Here is a 25,746-nt window from a genome sequence, read left to right on the forward strand (position 1 = left end):
CCACACTAACTCCACTCTATTTGCATATCGCCAAAAAAGAATGTTAATTATGTATTGTTTTCATTTGAAATCACCAAGAATTTTTTAAGCTTTTATATTACAGAAAGTTGCACCATCCAGGGTCGGGCATAAGTAGGTTGACAGTTGTTCATATGGAAAATACTAGAATAAATAATAATGCAGGAATAACTCTGTTTTGCATACTCACCAGTGTAAATCTACCCTGTATTTTTCCATATAAACCTGTGCATCTACACAGTGTCCATGGCCAAGATCTCTGCAGAAGTAAAAGGACATCCCCCAATCTACATACATAATAATCTTTCAACATACGAACAATTGCTAACAGTAAAATCATTCTTCTCTGGAAAAACTTAGTTTAGTTTAATTTCCTTTACTTGTTACAATCAGTAAACATTTTTCTATTTTTTTCTTTCATTTCTGAATCCATTTAAAAGAAAAAATACATTATAAATACAGCTTTTGTTAACAATTCATAATAATCACAGCATATACAATAGGTTCCAAAAAACACACGTACCAGTAGAGAAGGCGTACATCTGCACATCTTTTTACTGTTTTGAGGGGAAAAAAACCCAGTATGATTTCCTCATTTTAAACCTTTATACAATGTTTCTTAAAATATATTGTGCATTTTATTTCAAAACTGCAATTTGTCAAGAAAAAAGAAGGAACAAAGATTACGAATCAGGAAATGAGAGCCATGGCGTAGGAAATGAGGTGCACTTGGGTGCCACGACGTTGAGCTTCTAGCAGCGTAGGCCACAGAGCAGCGAGGGCTTCACCATCTCCAGCCTTGTCTGCCTCCCAGCTCCCAACCAGGTTAATGCTGCTACTAAGTAACATAAACATCTGGAAAAGATTCAGGCTGTTGTGATGTTATATGCAGCTTTGCATCAAATAAAAACTACCCTTTCTGTGTTCAGTCCTTCAACAGCCGCCACCACAAGTCTTTCAATTAAAACATAGAGAGTATGCCATTTGTCAACGCAGGCCCTTCATGAACTACTGTGTTCCTTCATACTCTCAGGATTTAGTCAGGCATTTGTAAAAACATCAAAATGGACATAGTACTATGAGAAAAGACAGGTGGTTTTGTGGGAGAGTTAAGAAAGAAAAAAGATCCGTAACTTTCATATTTCCAAATTATTTGGGTATAGACAAACTAAGGAATCCATTTTTCTTTAGCAAGCATCTGGAAAGTGTTGATTATAAATAGCAAAGTGTCTTTATTATTCAATTGTCTTGTGGAATTCAAAGATAGCTACATGCAAGTATCTTGTTTACATGGCCTTAAAATTAATTATTGTTATCAGTTTCATACAGAAATCCTTTAATCTCCTGGTATGTGCATATCCCCTAATCAGAAGGTACTAGTCAGGAGGCAATACTGACTTTTGGTACGTTTTGATAAATGTACCATCATCGTAAGTATAACCCACCATCGTAAATGAGAAGTGACTAGAGAGACATACTTAGTATATATTAGATAATCTGTCATCACCCTTTAAGAATGCGCAGCCGTTCATCGCTCCATGGGTTTTGCAGAAAGGGGGCGCGGTTTCAGCGTGTATTTCAGGGTGTGCCCCGGGGGTCGGCGCAGAGCAAAGTGCATGCCTGAGGGGAATACATTGTGGGACGGGAATGGCGCTCTCCACGTTAAAGGGTCTCTTTTTTCCTAATTCATAAGACCGTGCCCCGTGGAATACAGGGGCGGGAGATCAAAGAAAAACTGGTGATAAACTTCAGAAAAACAGAATAAACCTATAAAGGAAATAACATTTGGGGAAAATATTCTCAGAAGTATATTTCATTTGTGATATCACAGTTGTAAATAAAAATAATATTTTGCAGTGTTAAGAATTGTGTTTTTATATCAACAAATTTAGTTGCAAAGATTTCACAATCTCTGGGAAATGGACAATATCCAAGGTCTTAACTACTGCCCCCACCAAACAACAGCAAATTAAATAGAAAAATTTTTAAAGGTCAGACATCACACAATGAGGACCAATGCACTTTCTGAGTGTTTTTACATATGAATCCCAGGTTCAGAGCTGAATTCTGACACTCAAAATCCAATGGATTAAAGAATCATTAAGAACAGTCAAACGGAAGAAGAGCAATACAAACAAACGAATGACAACAAAACATCTTTCAAGACTACTGATAAATTGTATTGAATGTAATACAGAGAAAGGCAAAGGGTTTTGTTTAAATGCTTTGGGCCACTAAGATGCAAACACCGGCCAAACAGGATCTTGGAAGCATTTCCAGGCCTATGAATAACACCAGGGGAACACTAGAGCAAACACAGCATAGTGTTTTCAAATAAAGGAGGCCATGAGAGTCCAGTTTTGTTATTTAACTCTAACAAAGCTTATGGATGACCTGGTTGAGAGACCAGGGCTACAGTATCAAAAACCGTAGTCATCAAGCCAGTTAAATTTCTGTTTTAGATCATCTCAGAATAGCTGGAAATCAACAGCAACACCTAAATCCTTGATACAGAGAATGGCTGCTATGGGAAACGTGTCGCTGGAGGTGGCCTCCTGGAGCCTGTCGCGTCGGGGAATGGCAAGGTGGCAGTGCTGCAAAGCCGCTGCCTGCACTTTCAATGCAAGAACTTTTTTTTTTTTAATGTCCATATAGAGCCCCTGACTATTAAAACACACTGTCGTAAATATAAGTTAAATCGTAGCTGCCAATCAGAAAAAGTACTCTTTCTGATTTTCACTGACTGCATTTTGTCTGTTAAGCTCACTTTTCAAAACAGCCTCAGCACCGTCTACGTTCTCTGACCTTTTTGCCTCATTTCTTTTGTATAACCTTTTCTGCTGATAAATGCGAACAGCTATGGCAGTGATACACAGCAAGATAAAGATCACAACAGCTATCAGACCTAGTGGGAGAAGAGAAAAGAAGTACGAAGTCAGAATTTTCCTCTGAAAAGAAACTGCCTTGACTTCATTATTAACAGTAAAATTAGCTTCTACTTAAACCAAGCATCCAGCTTCATAAACTGGAAATATCAAAATTTCAGGTATTTCTGGATCAAGTGGTATCATAATATTTTGAGTTTACTTCTGAGTTCTATTTGCCTTGAGGAGTCACCTCCAGCTACTCTGAATGCATATTGTATTGGGTTTATTCAGTGCATTTACATTTAACACAAGAAGGTCTCTAAGACCCTTCGATCACTTCATACTAATACACAGGCAGGTTTTAATTATATTGAAATTATAGAATAGGAGTAACACCCCAAAATAATTAAATGTCTTTTTATACTTAAATATGTAAACATTTTAATGAAGTTGATTTTCAATAATTTGTCATCTGCTGAATAGCAGGAATAAGATATATAAATAGTTCCTGACCAATGGAATATATCGATCCCCATATACAGGTATATTTAGATTATTTCTATATGAGGAATACTGATTTTTTGAGACATTTAATTGTAATTAAAACATTTATATACCACAGTTGGTAGCTATTGATGGTTATCAGCCCTGGCAGTAGGCCAGGAGTCTCCTAAGTGTGATCCGGGAAGGCATGGGGCTCCCTGTGACGTGTTGAGGGGGTCCACAGGGTCAAACTATTTTTGTGATAATTCTAAGATGGCTCTTTCATTGCACTGACACATCCACTGGTAATGTAAAGCAAGGCTGGCAACAACTCCTGTTTCTTTAGCCTGAATCCAGCCATGGCTACCAAAGGGGAGTGGTGGCCGAATTCAGGGAGTAGAAGGCTTGTGCTGCTGAGGGGGTGGGGGGCGAGCGATCATGGAGTGGGGGTGGGAGGGGGTGGCCAGGGTCACTGAAGAGCGTCTCTGATGAAGCACCAAAATTTCTCATTTCGTTACATCTTGACCTTTGGCTACAAGTCTTTTTAACATTTGGGGTGGTGAAATTAAAATTTTTCTTAGGGTACTTCTGGTGTGCCCCAAAGCATGGTGGCCCTCTGCGGGAAAAGTGCTGCGTGAACATGTGAGTTGTGAGCTCAATGGGTTGTGTTTTGCTTCGTGAACACAGTTTTCATTTGAAAGAATGACTGACAGACAAACTATGGTTGTTCTGACTTGGAAATTTGGCAGATATTTTCTAAAAAATGAATGAACTTTCTTCAGAATGAAGCCTGTCCCTTGAAGAACAACTAACAATACACAGGGGTGGGCAAAAGTAGGGTTTACAGTTGGGAGTATACAAAACAGAGTTTATTCTTATGTCACTATTTATTATTTTGTATTTTTCTCTATGAATAACTGTAAACCTACTTTTGCCCATGCCTGTATATGCTGCCAATGATAAAGTCAAGCTTTCGCAAGAAAGATAGAGTTTGCAAAACTACTGTCTGCCACCATGAGTTTGAGAGTTTTCTAAGACTTTTTGGATGAGGTCAGTAGAGTTATTGACTAATGCTTTTTTAAAAAAAATTTCAGACAAAAATAGGTACAATGAAAACAGCAATGTGGATCAACTCTTCTATCATAAAACCAGGAGTCTCCATTCTAATTTAAATTAAATGTATACAACTCTAATGGAGTCCAACCAAGCCAAACCTACCAGGGGTCTCACCAGTCACAGAAGATCCTTGAGCGCATAGCTTTTGGGGCAGACTCACTATAGCCAGTCATAATTGCTAATGGCTAAGGCAACTGTTGTCTTGGTCAGCCTTATCTGAGAAGCATAGCAATATAGATAAATCTAATATAAATGCAGTAACCAAATTCTGCACTTCAAATCTGAAGAATTCATTAATGGGTATGGTTATCTTTGTTATTATTAGCCATATTAAAAAATAGTATTTCTAATGAGAATACCCATTTGTTGTTTTATTTTGCCTCTACTTTTACAAAGGCAATAATTGAGTTGCCATAAATAACTCTGTTGTCTGGGTATAGGCCTCTTGTCTAAGAAAAATATTCTGAACAGTGTCAATGTGAAAAACTGGTGAAGATGTTAAAGAGAGCAGGCTCCTGCAATTATAAAATAAACATCAACATCACGTTGGCCCAGAGAGGACATCCAAACAGTCAAAACACACTAGTTTGTTCAGTGTATATGATTTTATCCTTTAATTTGGGGTAGATGTTATGTCAGAATTTGTTGTATCCAAGAAAAACCCTGATTTAATCTGTTACGCAAACAAAACAAAAGACATTCTAAATAAAACATGGCCAACCACTGCACTCCACAGCACTGCCATCTGAAACTCTGTATGAATGTTTTTTTAAGATGAAATCATGGAGCTCCCTCTTGTCTAAATCTGACCATCCATTTTGTGTAGCCTGGCTGGAAGCCCTTACAGTATCTGGGTCACCAGTTTTTAAATGTCATATTAAATCAATTCTCTATCTTATGTTACTCAGTGTTTATAACTGAAGAAAAGATCATCTGAAATGTAGAACATTGGGGACTTAACCAATGTGGAAAATTCTTAAATGGATTAATTATCATTACACTGTGGTGCAATTTATGAATAACTAGACAATGGGTAAAGAATTCTACCACATGTTCCCAGATGGAGAAATGCACTAGAGGAGGATTTTCTGCAGTTTAGCAGATAAATTGCACATGGGCCCGGAAAAGGCCTTCTGAGCTCAGATGGCCGTGACCAGCTGCTCTGCCTCTGAAGCTGAGTCCCTGCAATGGTCAAGAGCAGACACCAGATCCAGATCTGTAGACCCTGGCCAGTCCCTCAGCTGCAAACTTTCCATATGGCCCTTCTCTGCACCATGTATTTGAATCAAGTAAGAATTTCACAGGTTACCTGAAACTTCTTTTTATTCTAAAAATAACACGTAATGACTTATCAATGCACCTCTTCTTTACTCTGTAAATCTTGCCAATGATCTGTGCCCAAAACTACGATATACTAAAGAGTAAATACTTTGTTCTAACCTTGGCTTGACTATATAATCACTATTTATCTCTCCCTGTATCTGTATCTCCCTATATATAGGCTCATTGAATGTATAGCAAGCACCATTATGTAACTGAGACAATCTGTTGGACTAGAAAACCTGTTTTAAATTGTTGAGATTGAAATGCTATAGCTTTAAATGAATTTTTACCATATAATGTATTACTAATATATTAATGTGTTTCTTTTAGTCATGTAATTACTAACGACTCTTCTAACAGGGTTTGAGTTTTTTGCTTCTTACATAGCTAACTGGGGATCCTATTTTAGGTATCTAATTTCTATACCATGGATTTGATAAAAAGAAAAGCTAAAGAAATAGCAATGGGGATGTTAATATCCTCACAAAGACCAGACCAGTACCATACTGTCTAAATAAAATCTAACTACTTAAAGGAAGTTGATGTCAAGATGAGTAAGGGTATACAAAATAAAACCATACGAAGTCCACATAAGTTGACCAAGTAAATGAGTGATCTCATTATCTGCCAATATAATTAAATGTTTACTTTTTATGTCAATATCATGTACAGAGTATGGAGAAAAGATGAGATACTGAACATTTCAATAATCTGATTAATAACATTCTTAAAATCACTAATCTGGAAGAGAAAGTTTATTTTTGGGATTGGTATTGAATAAATTATGTTTCAGAGAATCTACTATTTTACCACCAGAAAGATATACTTAAATTTTTTTTTTTCCCTGCCTGGTGTGGCCCAAATGGATTGACTGCCTGTTAGTAAACCCAAAAATTTGTTAATTCTGCAGTTTAAAATAACTATGAACCATTTTTATTCCATATGCCTACCGGTAATATTTGATACAAATGCACCTAAAAATGTAACATTTATTGATGGTAGCATCTAAATCATAGAAATGCCTAATTTATTACTCATTCAAGCAACATATATGCTTCTAATGTTACTCTCGGGTTTTTCCAACTTTTTGCATAAACCCTTGAGGAAGCAGTGATATGTCCAGGGAGCCATCAAAAACGATACTTCTTCAGATATATTCAGAATTACCTAGGGAATGTAGATGGCCATTTTCAAGCTAAATTATATTCATTATTACACAGTTTGCAACTATTCTTCAAGCGTGGCACTTCCATAAAATGATCAACTATTTATACTGAAAATCTCCAAGGAAGCTGGGAGTTCAGGAAGTCGGTGAGACAATTCAGTACAAATAATAAAGCCACCCCATGGACCTCAGCATTCAGTGCCTAACACTTGGGATTCTTCATAAATAGGTTCTCTAATGCTAACAATTCACCATTACTAGTAATGATACTAAGAACTAAAGAAGAGTGCATTCATGCTTCCCATTACCTCCAATTACTGCAGAATCACTTTTGGTAGTGTTTGCTAGGGGTTCTTTGTCATCTCTTGTTCCAGAATGATCTGCAGTTAAAGGACCAAAAAGAAAAAAGAAAAGGAGGTGATATAGGCAAGTAAAAAGAAGAAATTTTGAAAAATTCACAAATGTTTTAAACCAGAACAGAATGTAGGTCAATGTGGGATCTCTGTTATTTTAAACTTAAGAAATATCAACTGTAATGTCCCATATACACAGGAAAATGGGAATCTAGAAAAGAAATGGCAAAGAGAACTGAAAGTTAAACAACACCAATTTTAAGAAGCCATCTCAAGAAGATGGCATAACAGCAACATTGGAGGATTTTAAATCTAATGCACAAACTCTGTTTGTGATCCAGTAAAGGAAGACCCATATGCCACCTGTAAAGGAGTGTGTCCTTTCCCTGGATGTGGCATCGGTGCCAGCCTGGGCCACACAGCTGGACTCCGTCACATGTCCTGAGACCGTGATGAGGCCTGGGGGGCTGGGGTGCAGAGCAGCCTTCAGAGGGGCCACGTGGCTGAGCTGCACCGCAGAGAGACAGCCCAGGAAGCCCTGAGCACCAGCCAGCGCCGTCTCCTGGTCAACGTCGCTGGGCTCTGCAAACACAAAGAGGAGGCAATAGTAGCAGCGCAAGGGAGAACAGGGAGGACACAAATGGAATGTCTGCATCTGATAATACTGATAATGCGATAGCTGTGTGTGTGCACACGCGCGGTGACTAAATTCCCTTTTCTTTTGTCTTTATTTAAAAAGTCAGACCCGTTAAGTCTTCCCACAATAATTGGTGAGAATTTTCAGGTTAATGAAGGCAAGATTTGAAATATGGCTAATTAAATATAATATGGCAAACTCTCTGGAAATGATTAAAGCCTCCATAAGAATGGGTCAGGCTACGAACAGATGAAGGTTCATGATAATGTTCTCATGAAGTAAAGTTTACACCTCAAATTTTAGGGACTCTCCCCAGTTACTCACGTGCAGCAGTGAAAACTTTCCTTTCTCACTGTCTTCCTCCCCATGCCTCTGCCTGCCTATCACTTAGAATAATCTGCGTGCCCCCTATCATTACTATAGACTCACCTCAGTCTAATGAGAGCTGAATTACTATGGGACTATCTTGGAATGGAGATTGGCTTGAATGCCAGAATATTCATTCATAGATTTACAACAAAGAATATATTTCTATTTTATGCTTGAAGAGCATGAAATCTAAACAAAGTGGAATTAATTGTAGCATTTTAGAATTCAAAGGTTATCAGACTCCAGTGCATCCGTCCACCCAGGATGATCATACATAACATGACTACTCTCCCCTGCACTGCATATATGCAGGCACGGGCCATCTTTGCATTTTGGTTTCTCTTTTTAAAAATAATATAATATAAATTAAGTATTTATTGAGTACATATTTGCTAGGCACTGTTCTAAGGATTTTGCATGTTTGTGTGTAAACGAGACCCTTAGGTTAAGACCTTAAGAGATTTGCCTGAGATTGATTATACACTTGGCATTATGACTGGACTCCAGGCTTGTTGGACTTCCAACCACAAGCTTCTTCTATTTATGAACCACTTTCTGATTGACAGATTCTTTCATTTGCTCTGTTCATATCTTATGCAGTGCCCTTTATTTATTTATTCTTATTAATTTTTGGCTTGAGGGCAGCTATTCTTGAAGTGACTCTGGGTAACTCAGCCCTGATTGAACCTGTCTTTGTCACATATCAAGGTTTCTGAAGGGCACTTCCTTTTTCTCCATTTCCATTCACATTTTATACCTAATAATAAAAAACACTGATGAAATGTTTAGTATCACGAGTATCATTCACTATAAAAAGAAACCGAGAAATTAGAAAGATGACATCACTTTCCGGCCGCGGTGGCGGAGATGGCCCTCAGCCCCAGCCGTCCCCCTCCGGGGCCGCATCCCGGCCAGCAGGCCACCCTGCCTCAGAGCTGGGAGATGACCCCTCTGCGGCTCACCGGCCGCGCGGCAAGCTCCCTGCATGTACAGCGCGCCCTCAACACCCAGTATCAACTTGTTACTCAGGAGGCAATTCGTCTGTGAACATAAGCCAGAGAACTTAGTCCCACCACACAGCAGTCGCTCATTTGAATGGATATACAGTCAAACGTAGGACAGCATTCTTGCCTTGGAATGTTGTTTGTTTGTTTTTTACTTTAACAAGAAATTAAAAATTTTAATAACAACATAACCAGAACAGTGTTTTCCCCATTTCTTCTACAAGGTTAAAATCTTGAGTGAAATTTCTATAGGCTTTAAAATTTTTTTTTTACCTTATGAACCAAAACAAACAAACAAAAAACCCCAACGTAAATAGATTAGATAAGTTTTATTTCTATGATAAAAATCTGACATGAGGTGACTTTTAAACACCCTGCCTTCAAATTGACAACATTTTACCTACTATAAATTACTGTATAAAATTTTTATATTATAAAAGTTAAAATGGACAGTTAGTCAATGAGTATTTATTGTTTGAGAGCTAAAGACACAGGGAACAAATTCTCTGCAATCCAAGCATCTTGCATTCCAGCGGGGGAGGCAAGAAACAAGTGCAGAAAAAAGGAACTAATGAAAATCTTGAAGCGTGATAATGCCATCAAGAAATAAATTAGCAAATGTGACGAGTGTATCTGGAACAGAACTTTATAAATGAGGTAATTTTTTTGTGCCTACTTTAAAGATGAATCTTTTCACAGCACCATTCTCTTAGTAGTCTGTAGCTATTATGCAGCAGCTTCTGGCTCTTTTACTTTTCCCCCCGCTAAAATCTGCAAGATTCCTTGTGACTTAGAAACGTGTATTGGATTGTCCCTAGGTGTGCATCCCCCCTCACCCATCCTGCATAGGTCTTCGTGGCCCCTTTCACTCTGCAGGCACCAGGTGTCCCGTTAGCCTGGAAGTTTCAGAGGCTGTGTGTGCTGCTACTGCTTCGCCGGGGCGCTTTTAGCTTTCTGGGCTGCGGATTATTCACACCGGGGCTCCTCTTCATGTTCTCTAAGTCTTTTCCTTTGCCTCCTGATTTCTATCTTTTAGGACTTAATTTTGTATCAAAAAATAAGTGTTTCATAAGGGTCAAGTGTTTCGTTCACTTTATCTTCCAGGTGATAAAGTCAATCATCAACAAAGCTCATTCTTCCCTGCTGAGTTCTCTTGTCTGGAAAAATCAAGAAATAAAACTTTTTAGTTCCTCAAGGCTTTTTTCTTGCTTTGCTAGAATTTCCTTCAAGCTCTTACTAAGTTTCATTCAGAATGCCATCTGTCTCCTTGAGTAGCTTTATTTTGATAGGGAATGATTCTGGTTGCTTTGGTTTTTCTCCCGTTTTATAGCTGAGTCTTCTTAAGTATGGGTTATACTTCTCACATGTTCATTGGATTGCAGTTGCTGACTTCCTTCGGTGGCTGATGCCCAGAGAAGGTAGACAAGGTAGCCATCCATGCCAGTGAAGCTGCGGCACAAAGCAGCCACACAACCCCAGAACAGAGAGGAATTGGTCCAGATTTCAAGTCATCCTCAGTAGGACTCAGGAAGCCCTCAAATTTCAGGTCATTCCATTTTTGGCAAAGGGGGAAAATGGACACCCTGATGTTTTCATGCTGACCTTTCCCCAACGGCAGCCAGACATCCACGCAAGCCAAGCATTTCCAGTGGGAGGTAGGAATCCGGGCAGGTCAGGATCTTTCCCCCACCCCGAAGATGTGTAGGCCGACCCCAGACTCTCCTCCAACCAGAGGGAGGGGAGTCGGCCGCGCCGCACCTTCTGGCTGGCTGGCGACCTCCAGGCTCCCCACTGCCTGCTGGGCTGGCCCAGCAGCTCCTTGTTTTGGAAGAGTCACTGGGATAGAATTAGAATTAGGAGTGGAGGGAAACTACAGGGGCTTTGCAGCAGTCTCTCCAGAATTAAGTCCAAACAAAATTAACAGCTATAGTAAATTGCTCATTGCAAAGGTGGCCTTAGAAATTCATAGCATCAGATATGTGCACTGACAGCTGTGCTAATAAAGCCGATGAGCAAAAGTATACATCCTTCCTGTTCTCTGACTCCCGGAATGCCAACATTATGTAAGGGTTAGAAAAGGGAAGTGGAGGAGTTGAAGATGAATGTCTCCTGCTTACACAAATCCTGATACGATAGTCACGCTTTGGATGTCTCTGGTTATAACATTACTTATCTGACTCAGGCTTCTGCATAGTCTTGCCTATTAAAAAATTAGCCTCAATTGTATTTTCCAACAAAGGGAACAACTTCCACTTTATTAAAGAAGAAATCTTTTAACAAAAGGTCTACCAAAAAGTAGAGTACCAAGTAATTAAGATTTGTATGAAGTGCCTTTTTAGTACTGCTTCTGGAAAGGATGTGAAGTTAAGTGGAAGAACAATTACAAGGAATGATTCCTGAAATTTCTTACGGTTCTCATAATCGCCCCCAAACCAAAACCAATGACAAAAACAAACAAGATTAAATAAAATTCAGAGAACAAATCTAAGTAGTTCGGCCATATCTATGAAGAGGAACCATTTTTTAAAAGGATCCCAATATCTCTCATCTGTAAAGATAAAGGTGAACAAGGTTTGCCTGAAAATGGTGAAATGACTGAAAGGAGAGGCAGAGCTAAAGCACCACAGGACATTTTAACCACCACATGCAATTACAACAAGGATACAACAGCAGCAAAAATCAGTGGTGAAAGCCAATGGCAAAGCTGGCCGCAAATTCAATGTGGATAAAGGAGCAGTGTTTCATCAAAGGTATTTAATGGCTAACCAAACCTGCTGCTATGAGATCTGACCTTGAAAACCTGATTAATATCAAAGCTATTTGTTTAGATGGTTAGATAATTATTTACATATTTAGAGATCTCCGGTAACCTGTACTTCTCTTGGGCTTCCAGTGTAACCTGTCTCATCTTGTCATGTGACAAGACCTTTACAAAACCCAGGGTCCTGAAGTCATCTAATTAAACTTTCTTATGGCTTCCTTTGGCTTTGGAGCAGGTTTTACATGAAATATGTCTGAGGCTGAAGTTTGTTCTTAAAGCTCTTCTGAGAAGATGAAGCAGACATCCTCTTCTCTCTGACCACACACTTTACTTACATCTGGCCCAGTCTCCACTGCAGAAACCTGCGTTACTTCCTGGCTCCGCAGCCTCAGAAGAGATAAATGACCCCTATGGGTCATTGCCTCTAAATAGACCAACGCTACTGCTCAGAATGAGTAAAAACCATCTTCAGGCTTTTAGAAAACTCTAAACTCTAATATAAAACACAATCCATGAACAGAACTCATAACTTAATTTTACAATGAGTTTTGGATGGAAAGAGAAAATGTAATGCGGCCTATAAATTATGGGAGAATATGAACCAAGATGATATGATGCAGCCTGGTTCTTCCCACTACAACCATGATGTATCAACAGATTTTTGTTGGTGGTGTTCTTGCTCCATTACCTATCTGTAATAAACAGTCACTGTAAACTACACACCGCCCTTGAACAGTGATTTTTCAGTCATTTTACAATAGGTTAAATTATATCATTATTCAAAATATGCACATTCTCCATGAGCAGTTTTATGCAATTTCAAGATTATGTGATGGTATTAATTTAGATTTTTTTTTTCCCAAGTGGCGGAACTGTGATCCAATAAAAGCTTAAAGATTAGCAACACGACCTCATACCTTCAAATTTTCTTTGATTAATTACATCTTAGAGAGATCTCTTTTCATGTAATTTTTGAGTAAATAGTTCTCTTGAAGGAGCTGATTGAGGAACCATTAACTTTGGCACTGGTGCTTAATGCATTCTGAACAACACACTTAACAGGCAATGACATCAGGCTGTCGGCTTTTTCAGGAGGAGAACCACAGAGAAAGGAATGGCTTTTTCTTTTCCTCCACTGCTCATTTCTGCAAGTGAGGTTCAACTGTAGGAACAATTTTTCACTCCACTCATCAGCAATGAGCATGCCTAGCAGATATCAAGCAAGAAGAGTAATTTTTATGTAACAGTATCAAATTGTACTATGATGACATGAAAACCATCTCCAACCCTTTATTACAATTAACAGACAACACGAGCAGAATTCAGTTTCACTGTTCTTCTTCTGACGAGTCCCGCAGACCATCAGCCCGGCCCGGCCCGTGTCCCTGCTGCGGCCGTGCCTCTCTCCACCCAAGGCCCTTCTTTTCTCGCCCCCCACCCCCACCAATGCCTGTTCTTTAATAACTTTACTCACCTGATAGTGCAAGCCCCTGATCAGGGCTTTATTTTTTACTTAATCCTGGTGCAGATACATTTTAAAGCATGTTAGTAATTTAAAAAAAAATAAACAATCTCTTTTTATTTTAGAGATTCTAGTTTTATCATCGTATGAAGTTTTCTAGATTTAAAAGGTGATAAATACATAATCTGGGATTTGTGACTTTGCTTTTATCATTTGGTATTTTTGGAAGTGTAAGTAAAGCTCTGTGCTTTATTACACTTGTGACGGGGATGAAGTCATTGTCAAAGGAGCACACTGGCCTTTCCCACCTGGGGCACATCCTTTCGATGACATGTGGCTCTGACAGAATCCCAATGTCTGCCTTCCCATTCACTCTATAATTAAAATCGGATAACATGTTTCAGCACCTTGAATGGTCTTTGGATTTGGGACATGACACTTCTGACCTATGCTCATATATCATGATGAGGACAAATGGTGTCTGTAGGTTTCTAGGCCTGGCCAGGGCAGAACAATACAGCTAACTCTCTGAAAATGACTGAAGCAAGGATGAAGTCACACCATGCACTGACGAAGTCTACGACATTTTAATTGGTAAAATATTCAAAAGTCAACTAGAGAACATCTTTGATTTTAAGTAGTTTCTTATAAGAATGAAGTTACAGTATGTATTGAAGACATTCTATGACATTTTAAATGTTAAAGTACAAACAAAGTCAACCTGCTGAATAAAAAAAAATTTCAATAGTTTTCTTACTTCTCTTCCTCTTACTTCTTACTGTACTTCTCTTCTAAAACTTGCTTTTAGAGGAACCAGTCCATTTTCTTCAGAGGCATTTCACAGTACGTGCACTACATCACAGCGCCCTTCGGTCTGCTAGGTCACCTTTTCTTCTCACCTCTAGGCTTTGCAGTAAGTTTTACATAAAAGGTTTTTGACACACTGGAGATTGTTCTTAGGGCTCTTCAGTGCAGACTGAGTGGATGTCCTTTCCTTGCTGGTGACATACTTTATTTATGTCTGGCCTGAACCTCCACTGCGGCATCTGAGTGGACTGCCTGGCTCCACGACCTCGGAAGAGAGCAGCGGTCACGCTCTGTCATCACCTCTAACACAGGAATGCCACTGCTCTGCGTGAGAAAAAGTGGCCTCCAGCTTTTACTTAAAATAAATCATGAAAAAACTATTCTCACATAGAAAAGTATCTGGATAAAAAATTCAGAGCTTAATTTTACAGTGAATTATGAATATGAGAAGCAAATTTAATGTACTCTGTTCAGGACAGGAGGATCTGGTTGGCTAAACCCTTGATGTTTTCCCACCATGGCTTCCAAGTTAATACATTATTACTGCCAAAGTTAGTGCGTCCTTAAGTATGTTAAGTGTGATAGGGATTTAGAGATGGTTTCCATGTCATCATAGTGCAGTTTGATAGTGGTTCTTAAAATTGACCTTCCTTTCTTAGTATCTGCCACTGACATGGACAGTAATCCAAACTCCTGTAGGTCTTCCTAGATCTAAGAAATGCGCCCTGGAGAAAGGGAGAATGGGAAGGTACTTCCTTTGTTTCTGGGTGTCCATCTGAAATGGCCGGGGATGGTCATGCCCTTGAGTCTTTGGTTGAAACTGGAGGCAACTTAAAACTCCAAAAAAAGTAAATGGTTAATGTTTACATTCTGCTCCCTTAAAGGAAATATTCAGAAATTATAAAATGATACGAGTATTTTAATTTATTTTAATTTGTAGGCTGATTTGGGACTATTTTATCTAAAGCAACATAGGGTACTTTATGCTCAGTTAGGTACAGAGCAATATTTTGTCCAACTATTGTGTGTGTCCCCACTAACATAAGCTCTGTGAGGGCAGATGCGGTGTGTACCTTGCTGAGTGACATTCTCTGCGTTACACAACAGCAGGTGATCACGAACTTCGTGTTAAATGAATCAGTGAGCCAAATGGACTTACAAAAATGGAAAACAATTTCATAAGCAGGGGTCAATAAGAATGTGCCTTGCAGACGTCCAGCTGGAGGAGAGGAACTGACCGAGGGCCCCAGCTGCCAGGCTCTGAAATGCATTGTCGCGCATGAGCCAAGGCCGTGCTTCCCACAGGCTGCTCCCAGCCAATGGCTGGTCACAGCAGGGGTTCCAAGGCAGAGCCATTCCTGGACGCCTGGGGCTCCTCGGGTGGCTGGCTGACTCAAAGGACCCCAAAGGACACTTCTGTCTAGCTCCCCCTCCCCTGCCTTCTTTTAGAGACAGAACTGCATGACCCCCTGGTGGCTGTGTGGGCTGCGCCAGCCCCCCCGCCATTTTCTTGCTCACATGCGGCCCCTTAATAAAACCCTCACATGGTCCATTTCGTCACATCAGCTGCTTCTTGGAGGACCTGGACTAATGTAATAAGAGACTTCAAAATTAATAGTTCCATTTTAGCATCTATTTTACTGTAAATTAATATGCTACATTAAAATATAATACTATATACTACATGGCATTTTACTGTAATGTCATATACCACACTAAATTTTACCATAAGTTATTAGTCTCCTTTGAATTACAAATGATTTGAACTCATTAGTCCTCGGGCAAGATCCACGCCTTAGCCACCCATCAGGGAAGTTCCTTTTCATACTTTTAAGAGAATGAAAAGCAGTACATTGCTGAATTTGGACTTTAATCGTATTTTTCAGGCTGAGCAATATGCATTTGAATAATATGCTATTCTTGAATAAAAACATTAACATCTTTAATTCCATACTAATCTCTTCCATTTATTTGCAAAAAGGGAAATAAATATTCATACAATGGATGTTATTATTCTCCTGTTGGTTAATACAATCCTTTTTGTAGAATGCAGATCAGTTTTCCAGTGGTTTTATAATATATTTAACATATTTCTACTCACAAAAAATATTTTCATCAGTAACTCTGGCATTAAATTTGAAGATGTTATTTCTTCAAAAATATGATTTTATCAACATTATGCATAATTGTTAGAATTTTCTATCTTGTAGTTTACATTTTTCCGTAATGCCTCATCTTAGATCTTGCTACACTGAGGAACTCTTGAGCTGAGAATTTGTTATATTTATTTGATATTTTTATTACTATAGTTGAATTTGCATAATTTACACTATGAAACACACTTGGAATATTTCCGTTAGCCTTTGAAATATCTCAGCTGTGCTCTGCACCTATTTTTTATGTCCATGGTGGCACAGAGGAAGAACACTGCAACTCCTGGCATTTCCCTTGTTTGGAGAATAAGAGCATACAATTTTGGTGCTCATCATAGAAAGCCTATAAATATTTATAAACTTAACTATTAACCTTCTCAAGGGCCAATATTTTGATGACTTACTCATGCGTTTAATCGAACATTCTCAAGATTGTGAGATTATGTACAGGGAATGTAAGGAATGATTAAGCTAGGTACAAATCACGGAAAAGGTCAAAAAAATTTAAATCAATTTACAATCTTGGACAAAATAGTCAGGTTACCTGTTATTTCAACCTTTATTATTTGATATTTTTGAAGCGTGAGAATAATACCATGTTTCATTATGCGGGAGCGGCCTGGTAGAGGGGAACGCCTGCTCGCCCCGCAGGGTGCCCCTGCTCACCACGACAGGCACCTTTGAGAAACTGTGGTGGCTGCCTTATCGCTCATTCATAATTAAAATAGGGCAAGAGGTTTCTTTTGGCATAATGAATTTGCATATGGTGTTTGCACACGCGTGTGTGTGTGTGTGTGTGTGTGTGTTTGGAATATGACTCTTCTGATCCGTGGTTAGCATCACAGTCAGAGGAGAGGTTGTTCCTTTTACTTACCTAAAATCCTGCCCAGTACAAGAGATCTGACTGCACTGAGCTCTGTACCTGATGACAGGCGGACTTGCCTCCTTGCATTCTCATCAATCTGCAGAATGGTTTCGTGAGATGCGAACATCCAGATGGATGCCATTTTATTGAGGACAGGAAGCAAAGGAAGACAAAAAATATAGATATACATAAAATAGGCAACTGTTAGCATAACCCCAAAGACTTAGGGAAAAAAATTCAAAGAGTTAGCCATTTATCAAGTTGAATATTATTTTCTACACTATTCCTACACTACCCTCAGGTACCACTGCACCCCACCTTCTATAACCTTAATCACTTTATTTTTCTCCACTGCAAATGAAAAATAAAATGAGTGAAGCCAATATTGTTTTTTTCACTTGAGGTATTCAGCTAAGAAATTTTCCTGTAGCGAAGGTCTGAAATAGCGTTTTTCTTCAAAAGCTGGCAGAGTAAATAATTCCACTTTCTCTGCTGTGACTCACCTCTTTTATATGCTATTCTGATACTGCAATAACTAATTTCTGTGCTAGAATCACGGCTGCATTTAGGCCCATCTGAGGTTTCATCAGAGCAGCCATCGTCCTGCCAGCGGCACGCGGCAACGAACGAGGCGGCAACGAACGAGACGGCAACGAACGAGACAGCTCTTCCCTCCTGAGCAGTGACATGCGTGGGGGAAATCTGTATATTTACGTATCAAATATTAGCAATATCTTGGACAGAATCTTATCCCTTGAAAATCTCTGACCACACGTGAGGGTCTGTGTATGATCTGTACACAGGCAGCGCTGAAAGGCCGTCCCTGTCTATCCCAGCCATCGTCACATTTCTGCGGCGGGCCCTGCATGACGGGGAGTCCCAGTTGGAACCATTTCTTCTCCTGGGTTTACTATGTTACCTCTACAAAGACCACTCCTTCTTCTCTGTTAATCTTGATGTGGTGAAGTTGCCCATCAGCCATGTTTTTGAAATCAAAGGTAACAACATCAGGTTCTTGATATCTATTTAGCTTGTACCTGATCTGCAAGCTTCCTAAAGTAGGGGGGGAAATTATATTTTTAGTTAAAATTGTACTTTAAGAACTACACATAAAAAATAAGAGTACCTTTTTTGTTATTTAGTAATTTCTGGGGAATATTCACAATGGTTTGTTTGGGTGTAACCTTTTCATCATAATTCCTAGAAGTTATTTTCTCTGAGAAATTGCACTATTTTCAAAATCAAGGCCAAGCATGTTGCTAATAAGCAGTCTTTTTCCTGCAAATCTTTAATTTTTCCCCCAGGAATCAATATACAATTAGGAAAACACAAATTTCTGTACTAGCTTCTAACTTAAAAAAATAAAGACAGTGTATTATGAAATGCCAAACCATTGTGGAATGTTGTAACAGCATTCTATTTCTATAATATCATCTGCTTAAAAAACATATCTGCCACTCCTGAAATGTAATTGATCAATAAAATTATTATAAGCAAATGAGGTTTACTAAGGATGAGAAAAATTTGGCCAAGTGGTAATAAAATTAGGGTCAAATGAATGGTTTTAAGCTAAACTTACTATTAGATGTAAGTTTATCCAATTGCCTGAAAAGATGTCAATTAATTTACTTCACAGAACATTTCCCAATTTAACAAAGAAAATGTCCTAACATATAGATAAACTTTAAGCTCAAAACATATACAGTGAGGGTAAATATACTTATTGAACAATATTATTTTTATTTTGGCATTCAGTGCCCTTGGTTCATATTTGATTTGGTTGAAATGATATATTCACATGTTTTTAAATATGTTTATTTTTCTCATGCAGAGAATATAGTTATAAAATTGTTATCTTTAATCAGGATAGAGTGGAGAGAAAAAAAGCAGTAAGTAGTCTTCACTGAGAAGGTTTCTAGAGCGTACACACGTCCTAATCCACACGCCATTACCCTGTATCAATGTACCAGCATTTCCCATTACTATTTTAGTGCCTACAATTAGAATCAACAGATTATTCTGTAGACATGTTCTTATACATAATACTAGTTTGTTAACATTCCTTCAAAATTTTGTACTTTGATTTGTAGGAAATATTTGTTATGTGCAGAGCGGCATCTTACTTCTTGAACCACAAAACTGATACTGATACTCATATGGAACAATAAAGAGCTTCTAGCAATAATAAAATATAACAATATTGTATATAAATAAATTAAAATTCAGATGGGATATGTATAATTATCAAAATTGCAAAGAGATAGAGACACCTTAATTATTTTAATCCTTTTAGATTAAATTTATAGGATAGGACTGAAAAAAACACAATTGAATACAGAAAAACGGCACATGTTTTCCCCCGTTTGTAGTCTGAGAAGCAAGAACATGAGAATGATCCATGTCATTACTGATGTAATGCTCTAACTCAATTTTCTCTCTCTCATCTAAAAAGCACTCACCATTTTTGGCAATGATAACTGAAAGGTATTCTTTATAAAAGGAGCTCACATAAAGCAGTAAGCTTGGTGTCCGTGTTGTGCGGAAGCTAAATGTGATCATTTCGCGGCTCAGCTTCATATCACCATGAAATGAAGCAGCATGGGAGCTGGAATTTTTACTTAAGGAATAATTTTCTTGAAAATTGTAAATCACAGATGAGCCAGACCCAAAATAGGCAGCAATCTCTGAAATGATATACACATTTTATGTTAAAAAAAATTAAGTCCGAGGATCTTGTTTCAGTTGTTAACTGATATTTTAATTAAAAATAACAAATTATATAAATATAACAGATACCCTCAAATCATAATTAAATAACACTGTAAAGCAAGAGAGCTTTCAGCATGGTCACTGAAATGGCTTTATGTTAGAATTACATATGATTTATTCACTAATTAATCTTATAATCGAGAGTTTACTGCTCTGCCGAGTTTAAACATAACTAGGCTTCTTGACTTTCATCTCCCTTACCATCCATTTTCTTACTTAAATTTTAAGGCCCATCTATTTTTTGCATCTAGAATACACTAGTCTTCCTGTTTTAGGAAGAAAGGGAGTCTGAGGACTCCTACCACCTTCCTGAATCTAAAGATCTCTCACATTCATTGTGCACCACCAAGAATAAGTCTGCCATTAGCGGCAGAGAGGAGAAACGGGCATTTGTGTAGCAGTGATCAACATAAGCAGCTATCCAGCCTCTTTTACAAAAGCAGAGTATTTTACTATATGAGATTAATACCCCAAATTCACACACACACATGCGTGAACACCCACACCAAACAGAGCTGTACAAAATGAAGAGGAGAGTGGGAAGCATAGTCAGTTTTGGATCCAGAATCCTGATTCTTTCCATTCCTATGCAAGGCCAGTTGTTGAATATAAGTTGCAGATGATGCTTACAGGTAATACAGTAATGTTCCCACTCCTTGGCACTTCAGGAGGTTTTTGTTTTATTATTTTTATTATTATACACTTTTTATAATCAGTATACTATGTGGATACAGAATAACATTCCTGATGGCACTTAGTAAGATGAGCCAGAAATCATTTTGATTCAGAAAATGAAGACATGTTCTTGTGACCAAGTAGTCTTAATTCTAACTTGAAATGTGAAAAGTCTACTAAGATGCTAGCAGCAATGTGTGATTTATGACTACAGGTTGACTTGAAATGATAACTTATTCCTCGTAAAAAGTAGATGACTTGCAGAGTGTATTTTGACAAGTTTTCATTAAATAATCCCAAATGCTTTCTTTGCAAATTGGAGGTGGCTTCAATCTGGAGCCAATTTTTGTTTGCCTCCTTTCAGAAAAGGTTCACTAACCCAGAAACACTTAAATAAAGCAATTGAATTAAATTGGATGACAGTTTTCTATGAGAAACTATGAAAGTATAACAAATGTTTGTATATTCAGAGACGTCTGTCCAGAACACTTAATACTACACTCAATTCTTTTTTCTTCCTTGATGTAAACCAGTGAAGAAGAACAGCTAAAAAATATTCCACTATTTTACTTCACAACCAGACATTCGACATACAGAGAAAAATGCCCATATTGTGTTGCACATTATCATTTAATTTAAAAGGTATTTCTATTCCTGGAAAAAATATCTGTTTGAATAAAGCCAACAAACAAACCAACAGTACTTCTTAGATTTTCCTGCATTGTTGACTATCTTAATCAAAAATAACAATAATTCCTTTAGTGATTTTAAAACACACAATTGTCCCAAGGGGCAGGTTGTTGACAACCATATTACAAGCATCAATATTAAATAGAAATAAATCAGCTTAACCAGCTTACACTTCAAGACTTCTATCTACAGGCAACTATTAGAGGATTTATCATCAATAGATACTTTTTAACAATTGAGGCAATCCTAGGCAATGAAGTGTGATTAGCATAAAAAGCATTTTGCCAAAAACAGAGAGAGAGAGATGGAAATATTTTTGTTTCAAATAGCAGCACAGACAGGAACTGTCAGACATTTATTCATGTCGGATTCGTTTCCCTGTTAGGGTACCCCATGGCGTCCTTACCGTTCGAGCAGAACGGCCCTGTGTAGGCAGAGAAGGTGCAGTCACACGAGAACCCACTGGCCTTTTCTCTGCATCTCCCTCCGTTGCGACACAACTCCCCGTAGCTGCTGCAGTGGCCCCGACAGCCTGGCTCCACTCCGGGGGTCACCCTGGCTCTCGCTTCCAGGTCCAGGGCCAGCCCGTTCAACTGCAGAGACCGGATGCATCCCAGGAAGCCTCTCTGCCTGGTGGCCGTCCCACCTAAAAGGGAAATACTGCAAATGGAAACACGTTCCTAGGTTTTTAATTCAAGATTTAAAGATCAAACAAAACTGAGCCCTCACAGAAAATGGCAAAAATTGCAGCCTTACAGAGAATGGCAAAAATCTGAAGAACAAAAATTAAATTTTAGAAGCACAATTTGTGACTAAACATTAAAAGATTTGAAAAAGATAAAACATTATGGTATTTCAATTTTTTTCCAAAAGATGAAGTGTTACATATTTGTTTTTTCCAAAAAAAAAAACACACAAAAAAAACTCGATTGGGGAGGTTTTTAAAAAAAATTAATTGCTTTATTTCAAAGAACAAAATAAAGGTTACATCTTACTTTCATTCAAAATAACAGTGAGATGTATTGATGGTCTTATGTAGAAAGTATTTTGTTGCAGTTTTAAATAAGAATACATGTGTGGGTACGTGTGGTTTGTCTTTCACACTGACAAATGATCCGAATGGTCCTGGTTATCGTGCAGTTTTAAATCAGTGGGAGTTGTAAAGAAATCCTTGAATTCTTCTAACCTCGCTGTGCCTTGATGTGATATTTTGGTTGGGGCCCTTTTCTTTTTTTTTGGATGATTTTTTTTCTACGTGTTGGTCCAGTGTTCATTGTTTTAAGCTTGGAAGATTCTCAACACACTAGGAAGGGAACTGATGAAGAAACACAGTGGTATCACATTTATTGAATAATGTACGACAACATGTACCTATCAAGTCACCCTTGGAGAGGTTTGAAAAGTTTGGATAGGATCACACCCCATTATCCTAAGGCAGAGGGATTCTTAAACTTCAAGGAATATGAATATCCATGGAAGAACTTCGTAAATATACGGATTCAGGAACTCACTCCAAGAAATGCTGATTCCATGGGCCAGGAACAGAGCTGTGAACCTAAACACTCAACCATCCTCCCAGGTAAATCTTATTCAGACAATCGCTTGACTGCCACATTTAAAGCACTATCCTAATAGGAATGTGCGCTCTAGGTAGACTTTCACAGAAGTTTGTGTCCAGAAATACCATAAATTAATACTCAGAACTTGAAGTGGCAAAACAGTACCCTAATCTAAATTATTTGGGCAATTCTACCAAGAGGCACTTACAGGGTATGGGACCTTTAGAAAGGAGCTTGTCTCTGAACAGATGCTGCGGCCTCCCCCCAGGACCTCTTACCTGCTCCGACCACTTTCACTCCCTCCTGCCCCAGGTCACTCAGCTGGCTCCTGACCTGGCTTGGCCTTAATCTCTTAAAACCACCTCATCCTCAGAGATTAAACAGGTTTGTTTTTTTTCAAATTCATAAACAAAACTTACCCAGGAAGAATCTAAATAAATATTTGTCACTGTCAACTAGACTTTACACTTTACCAATTTATTTTGTCATTATATTGTCCCTCCGTTAGTGTACATATTCAGTAAGGGCTGCTTTATACAGGCTGCATCCCCAGCACACAGAACAGTGCCTGACCCAGAACAGCTGTGCAAAAACTGTTTATAATTAGCAATTGATATTAATAACTAATTAATACTCAATTTATTATTAACAAATAATTAATGCAGTTGTTAATTAAACCAGATTATATCTTAGGACTGGGAGATGGGGGCTTGGTGCTTTAAAATTGGAAGAGAGAAACACCTTTTGCTGCACAGTGATGCTTGGGCCCCTGAGAATGAGAATGAGGATAAAACTCAATGAATATATTACATAATAAATCAATTCTTTATTTTTGGATAATGAAGTACCATGAAGAGGAAAGTAAAATAACTTCTAAGAATTTTGGACTCATGGCACTAAATACTCTTTATAATTCAGATTCACAGACATAACGGTCTCTATTCAAATGACTGTATTTAAACGTTTATATTCACATTGCTTCAGTTGACATAATTTGTGCCTCTTCAATGAAAAATATAAAAGTTTTCAGAGCGTGAGTCAGATTTTCTACTTTAACCCCAGAGGCTGTACGGTGTGCCGCCAGACACGCTCCAATAGCCATGCATGCGGCTGTGGCAGGGAGGGAGAGTTGATTTCTCCCCAGTTTCTGAATAGCTGGCGATTTCCTTATTTCATTTCACCTTCATTTACTCCTGCCATTCTTCTAGTCTCTCTTCTGCCTTATTCTCAGGACTATTTTTTTTCTTCTCTTCCATATCAAAGCTGCTACTTGCCTTAGCTTCAGACCTCCGTATTCTCCCATCTGCTAACTCACCTCAGTAAAAATGTCTGGGCTCAGAGCTAAGTCTTTGACAAACACCTTTGGCATCCTTGCTGGGGTTTTCTTTCCTGAGGAAGGCCGCCTGCAGCCTTGGCTTTAGCTTTAGCCCAGGAACTCTTTGGAGGGGGGCCAGAACCTACGAAGTCTGGTTTAGAGGTATACTACTGGTATATTTCACTTACTTCATGTTCAGCACTTTAAATCGTGGTATATAGTTTACAGTACTTAGTAATGTTAAATCACGGTCTGTTATGCATTTGTTACTCTGAACCATCCAGTGTCTCTGATTTAGGTGTTCATCTCAGTCCGCCAAGGAATATAATGTAACTAAGTAACCTGGAGTCCAACAACTGAATATAATCCATTTTCAATTGTTCCAACTTGTTTATTCTTGTTTGTTTAATTTTGTTTTGGTTCACATGATGAGACACTAAAAGCAGAGGGAAATCCAAGGCTGAACCAGGGACATAGCTGAGTAATTTTAGAATACATTTAGTTAGAGGCAGAGGTAGGACCAGAAGCTACAGGTAGCCTTTTGTTATAAAGAGACCTCTTTTCTCTCCACAAAATATATGGTTAAAGAAGAAAACTTCCATTTTCTTCTACTCCTCAGATCATTTTCAGTTCGGATGGTATTGCAGCTCTGCAAGTTTTATTTAGAAGATCTCTACTAAGCACTATGTCAGAGCCCAGAGGCAGAGCGTCGGATGGGAATGATCTTGCTCTCAAAAACCTCCCAGTCTAGTTTAGATTTAGACAGGTAAACACGTAACTACCCCATGGTGTTGCAGGAAATGGATACCAGGTAGAGAAGAAGATCCGAGGATAGGGGTATTAATGGGAAAAAATATGTCTATATGTGTGAAATACATGCTTAAAAAGTATTTGTAAGAGAAGGATATCAACACTCAACTTTGTAAACAGGGCTTCTTAATTCTGTACTATTAAAGAATTAATGTTTACCCAAATAGTTTTAAAGTACCTTTTTAAATTATCAAGAAGTAATGTCTAATTAAATATAAACATATGTGTCATACATGTATTGGGGATTTTTATTTTACCATTAGGTTTCAGGTTAATAACATTTTGAGATGTAACTATTCTGGAAAACATGGATATTATAAATAGGATCTGATTTAAAAGCTTAATTAAAGATTCCAATGCCTTTTCTGGGTTAGGGTATGTCCAATTAAAATGAGCTGCAGTTTGATTAATTGATGCTGGATGTTTCTGCTGAGCTATTATGTTTGGAACTCTCTTCCAATTAATTTTCTATCAATTTACCTGCCATACTATACCAGATAAAATGAATTCCAGAACTTCCCAAACACTGAGTATTCTGTGAGACA

At 38.2% G+C, this 25,746-nt stretch overlaps 1 protein-coding gene across 1 annotated transcript in view; it reads right to left on the reverse strand.

The window, feature by feature from the left end:
• Positions 1–1,961: 1,961 nt before the first annotated feature.
• CNTNAP4 (contactin associated protein family member 4) overlaps positions 1,962–25,746 on the reverse strand; it is a 230,621-nt gene continuing 206,836 nt past the window's right edge. Inside the window, exons 18-24 of the mRNA XM_054579166.1 lie at positions 21,924–22,163; positions 19,843–20,067; positions 18,303–18,436; positions 17,393–17,480; positions 7,689–7,907; positions 7,281–7,352; positions 1,962–2,923 (exon numbers count right to left, since the gene is read on the reverse strand). Coding sequence (XP_054435141.1) covers positions 2,730–2,923; positions 7,281–7,352; positions 7,689–7,907; positions 17,393–17,480; positions 18,303–18,436; positions 19,843–20,067; positions 21,924–22,163 — 1,172 coding nt within the window. The 3' untranslated portion in view covers positions 1,962–2,729. The remainder of the gene's footprint in view (positions 2,924–7,280; positions 7,353–7,688; positions 7,908–17,392; positions 17,481–18,302; positions 18,437–19,842; positions 20,068–21,923; positions 22,164–25,746) is intronic.

This window comes from Pteronotus mesoamericanus, unplaced genomic scaffold (genome assembly GCF_021234165.1).
Source record: "Pteronotus mesoamericanus isolate MK-2021 breed Mesoamerican mustached bat unplaced genomic scaffold, CSHL_Meso_final contig_52, whole genome shotgun sequence".
NCBI lineage: Eukaryota > Metazoa > Chordata > Mammalia > Chiroptera > Mormoopidae > Pteronotus > Pteronotus mesoamericanus.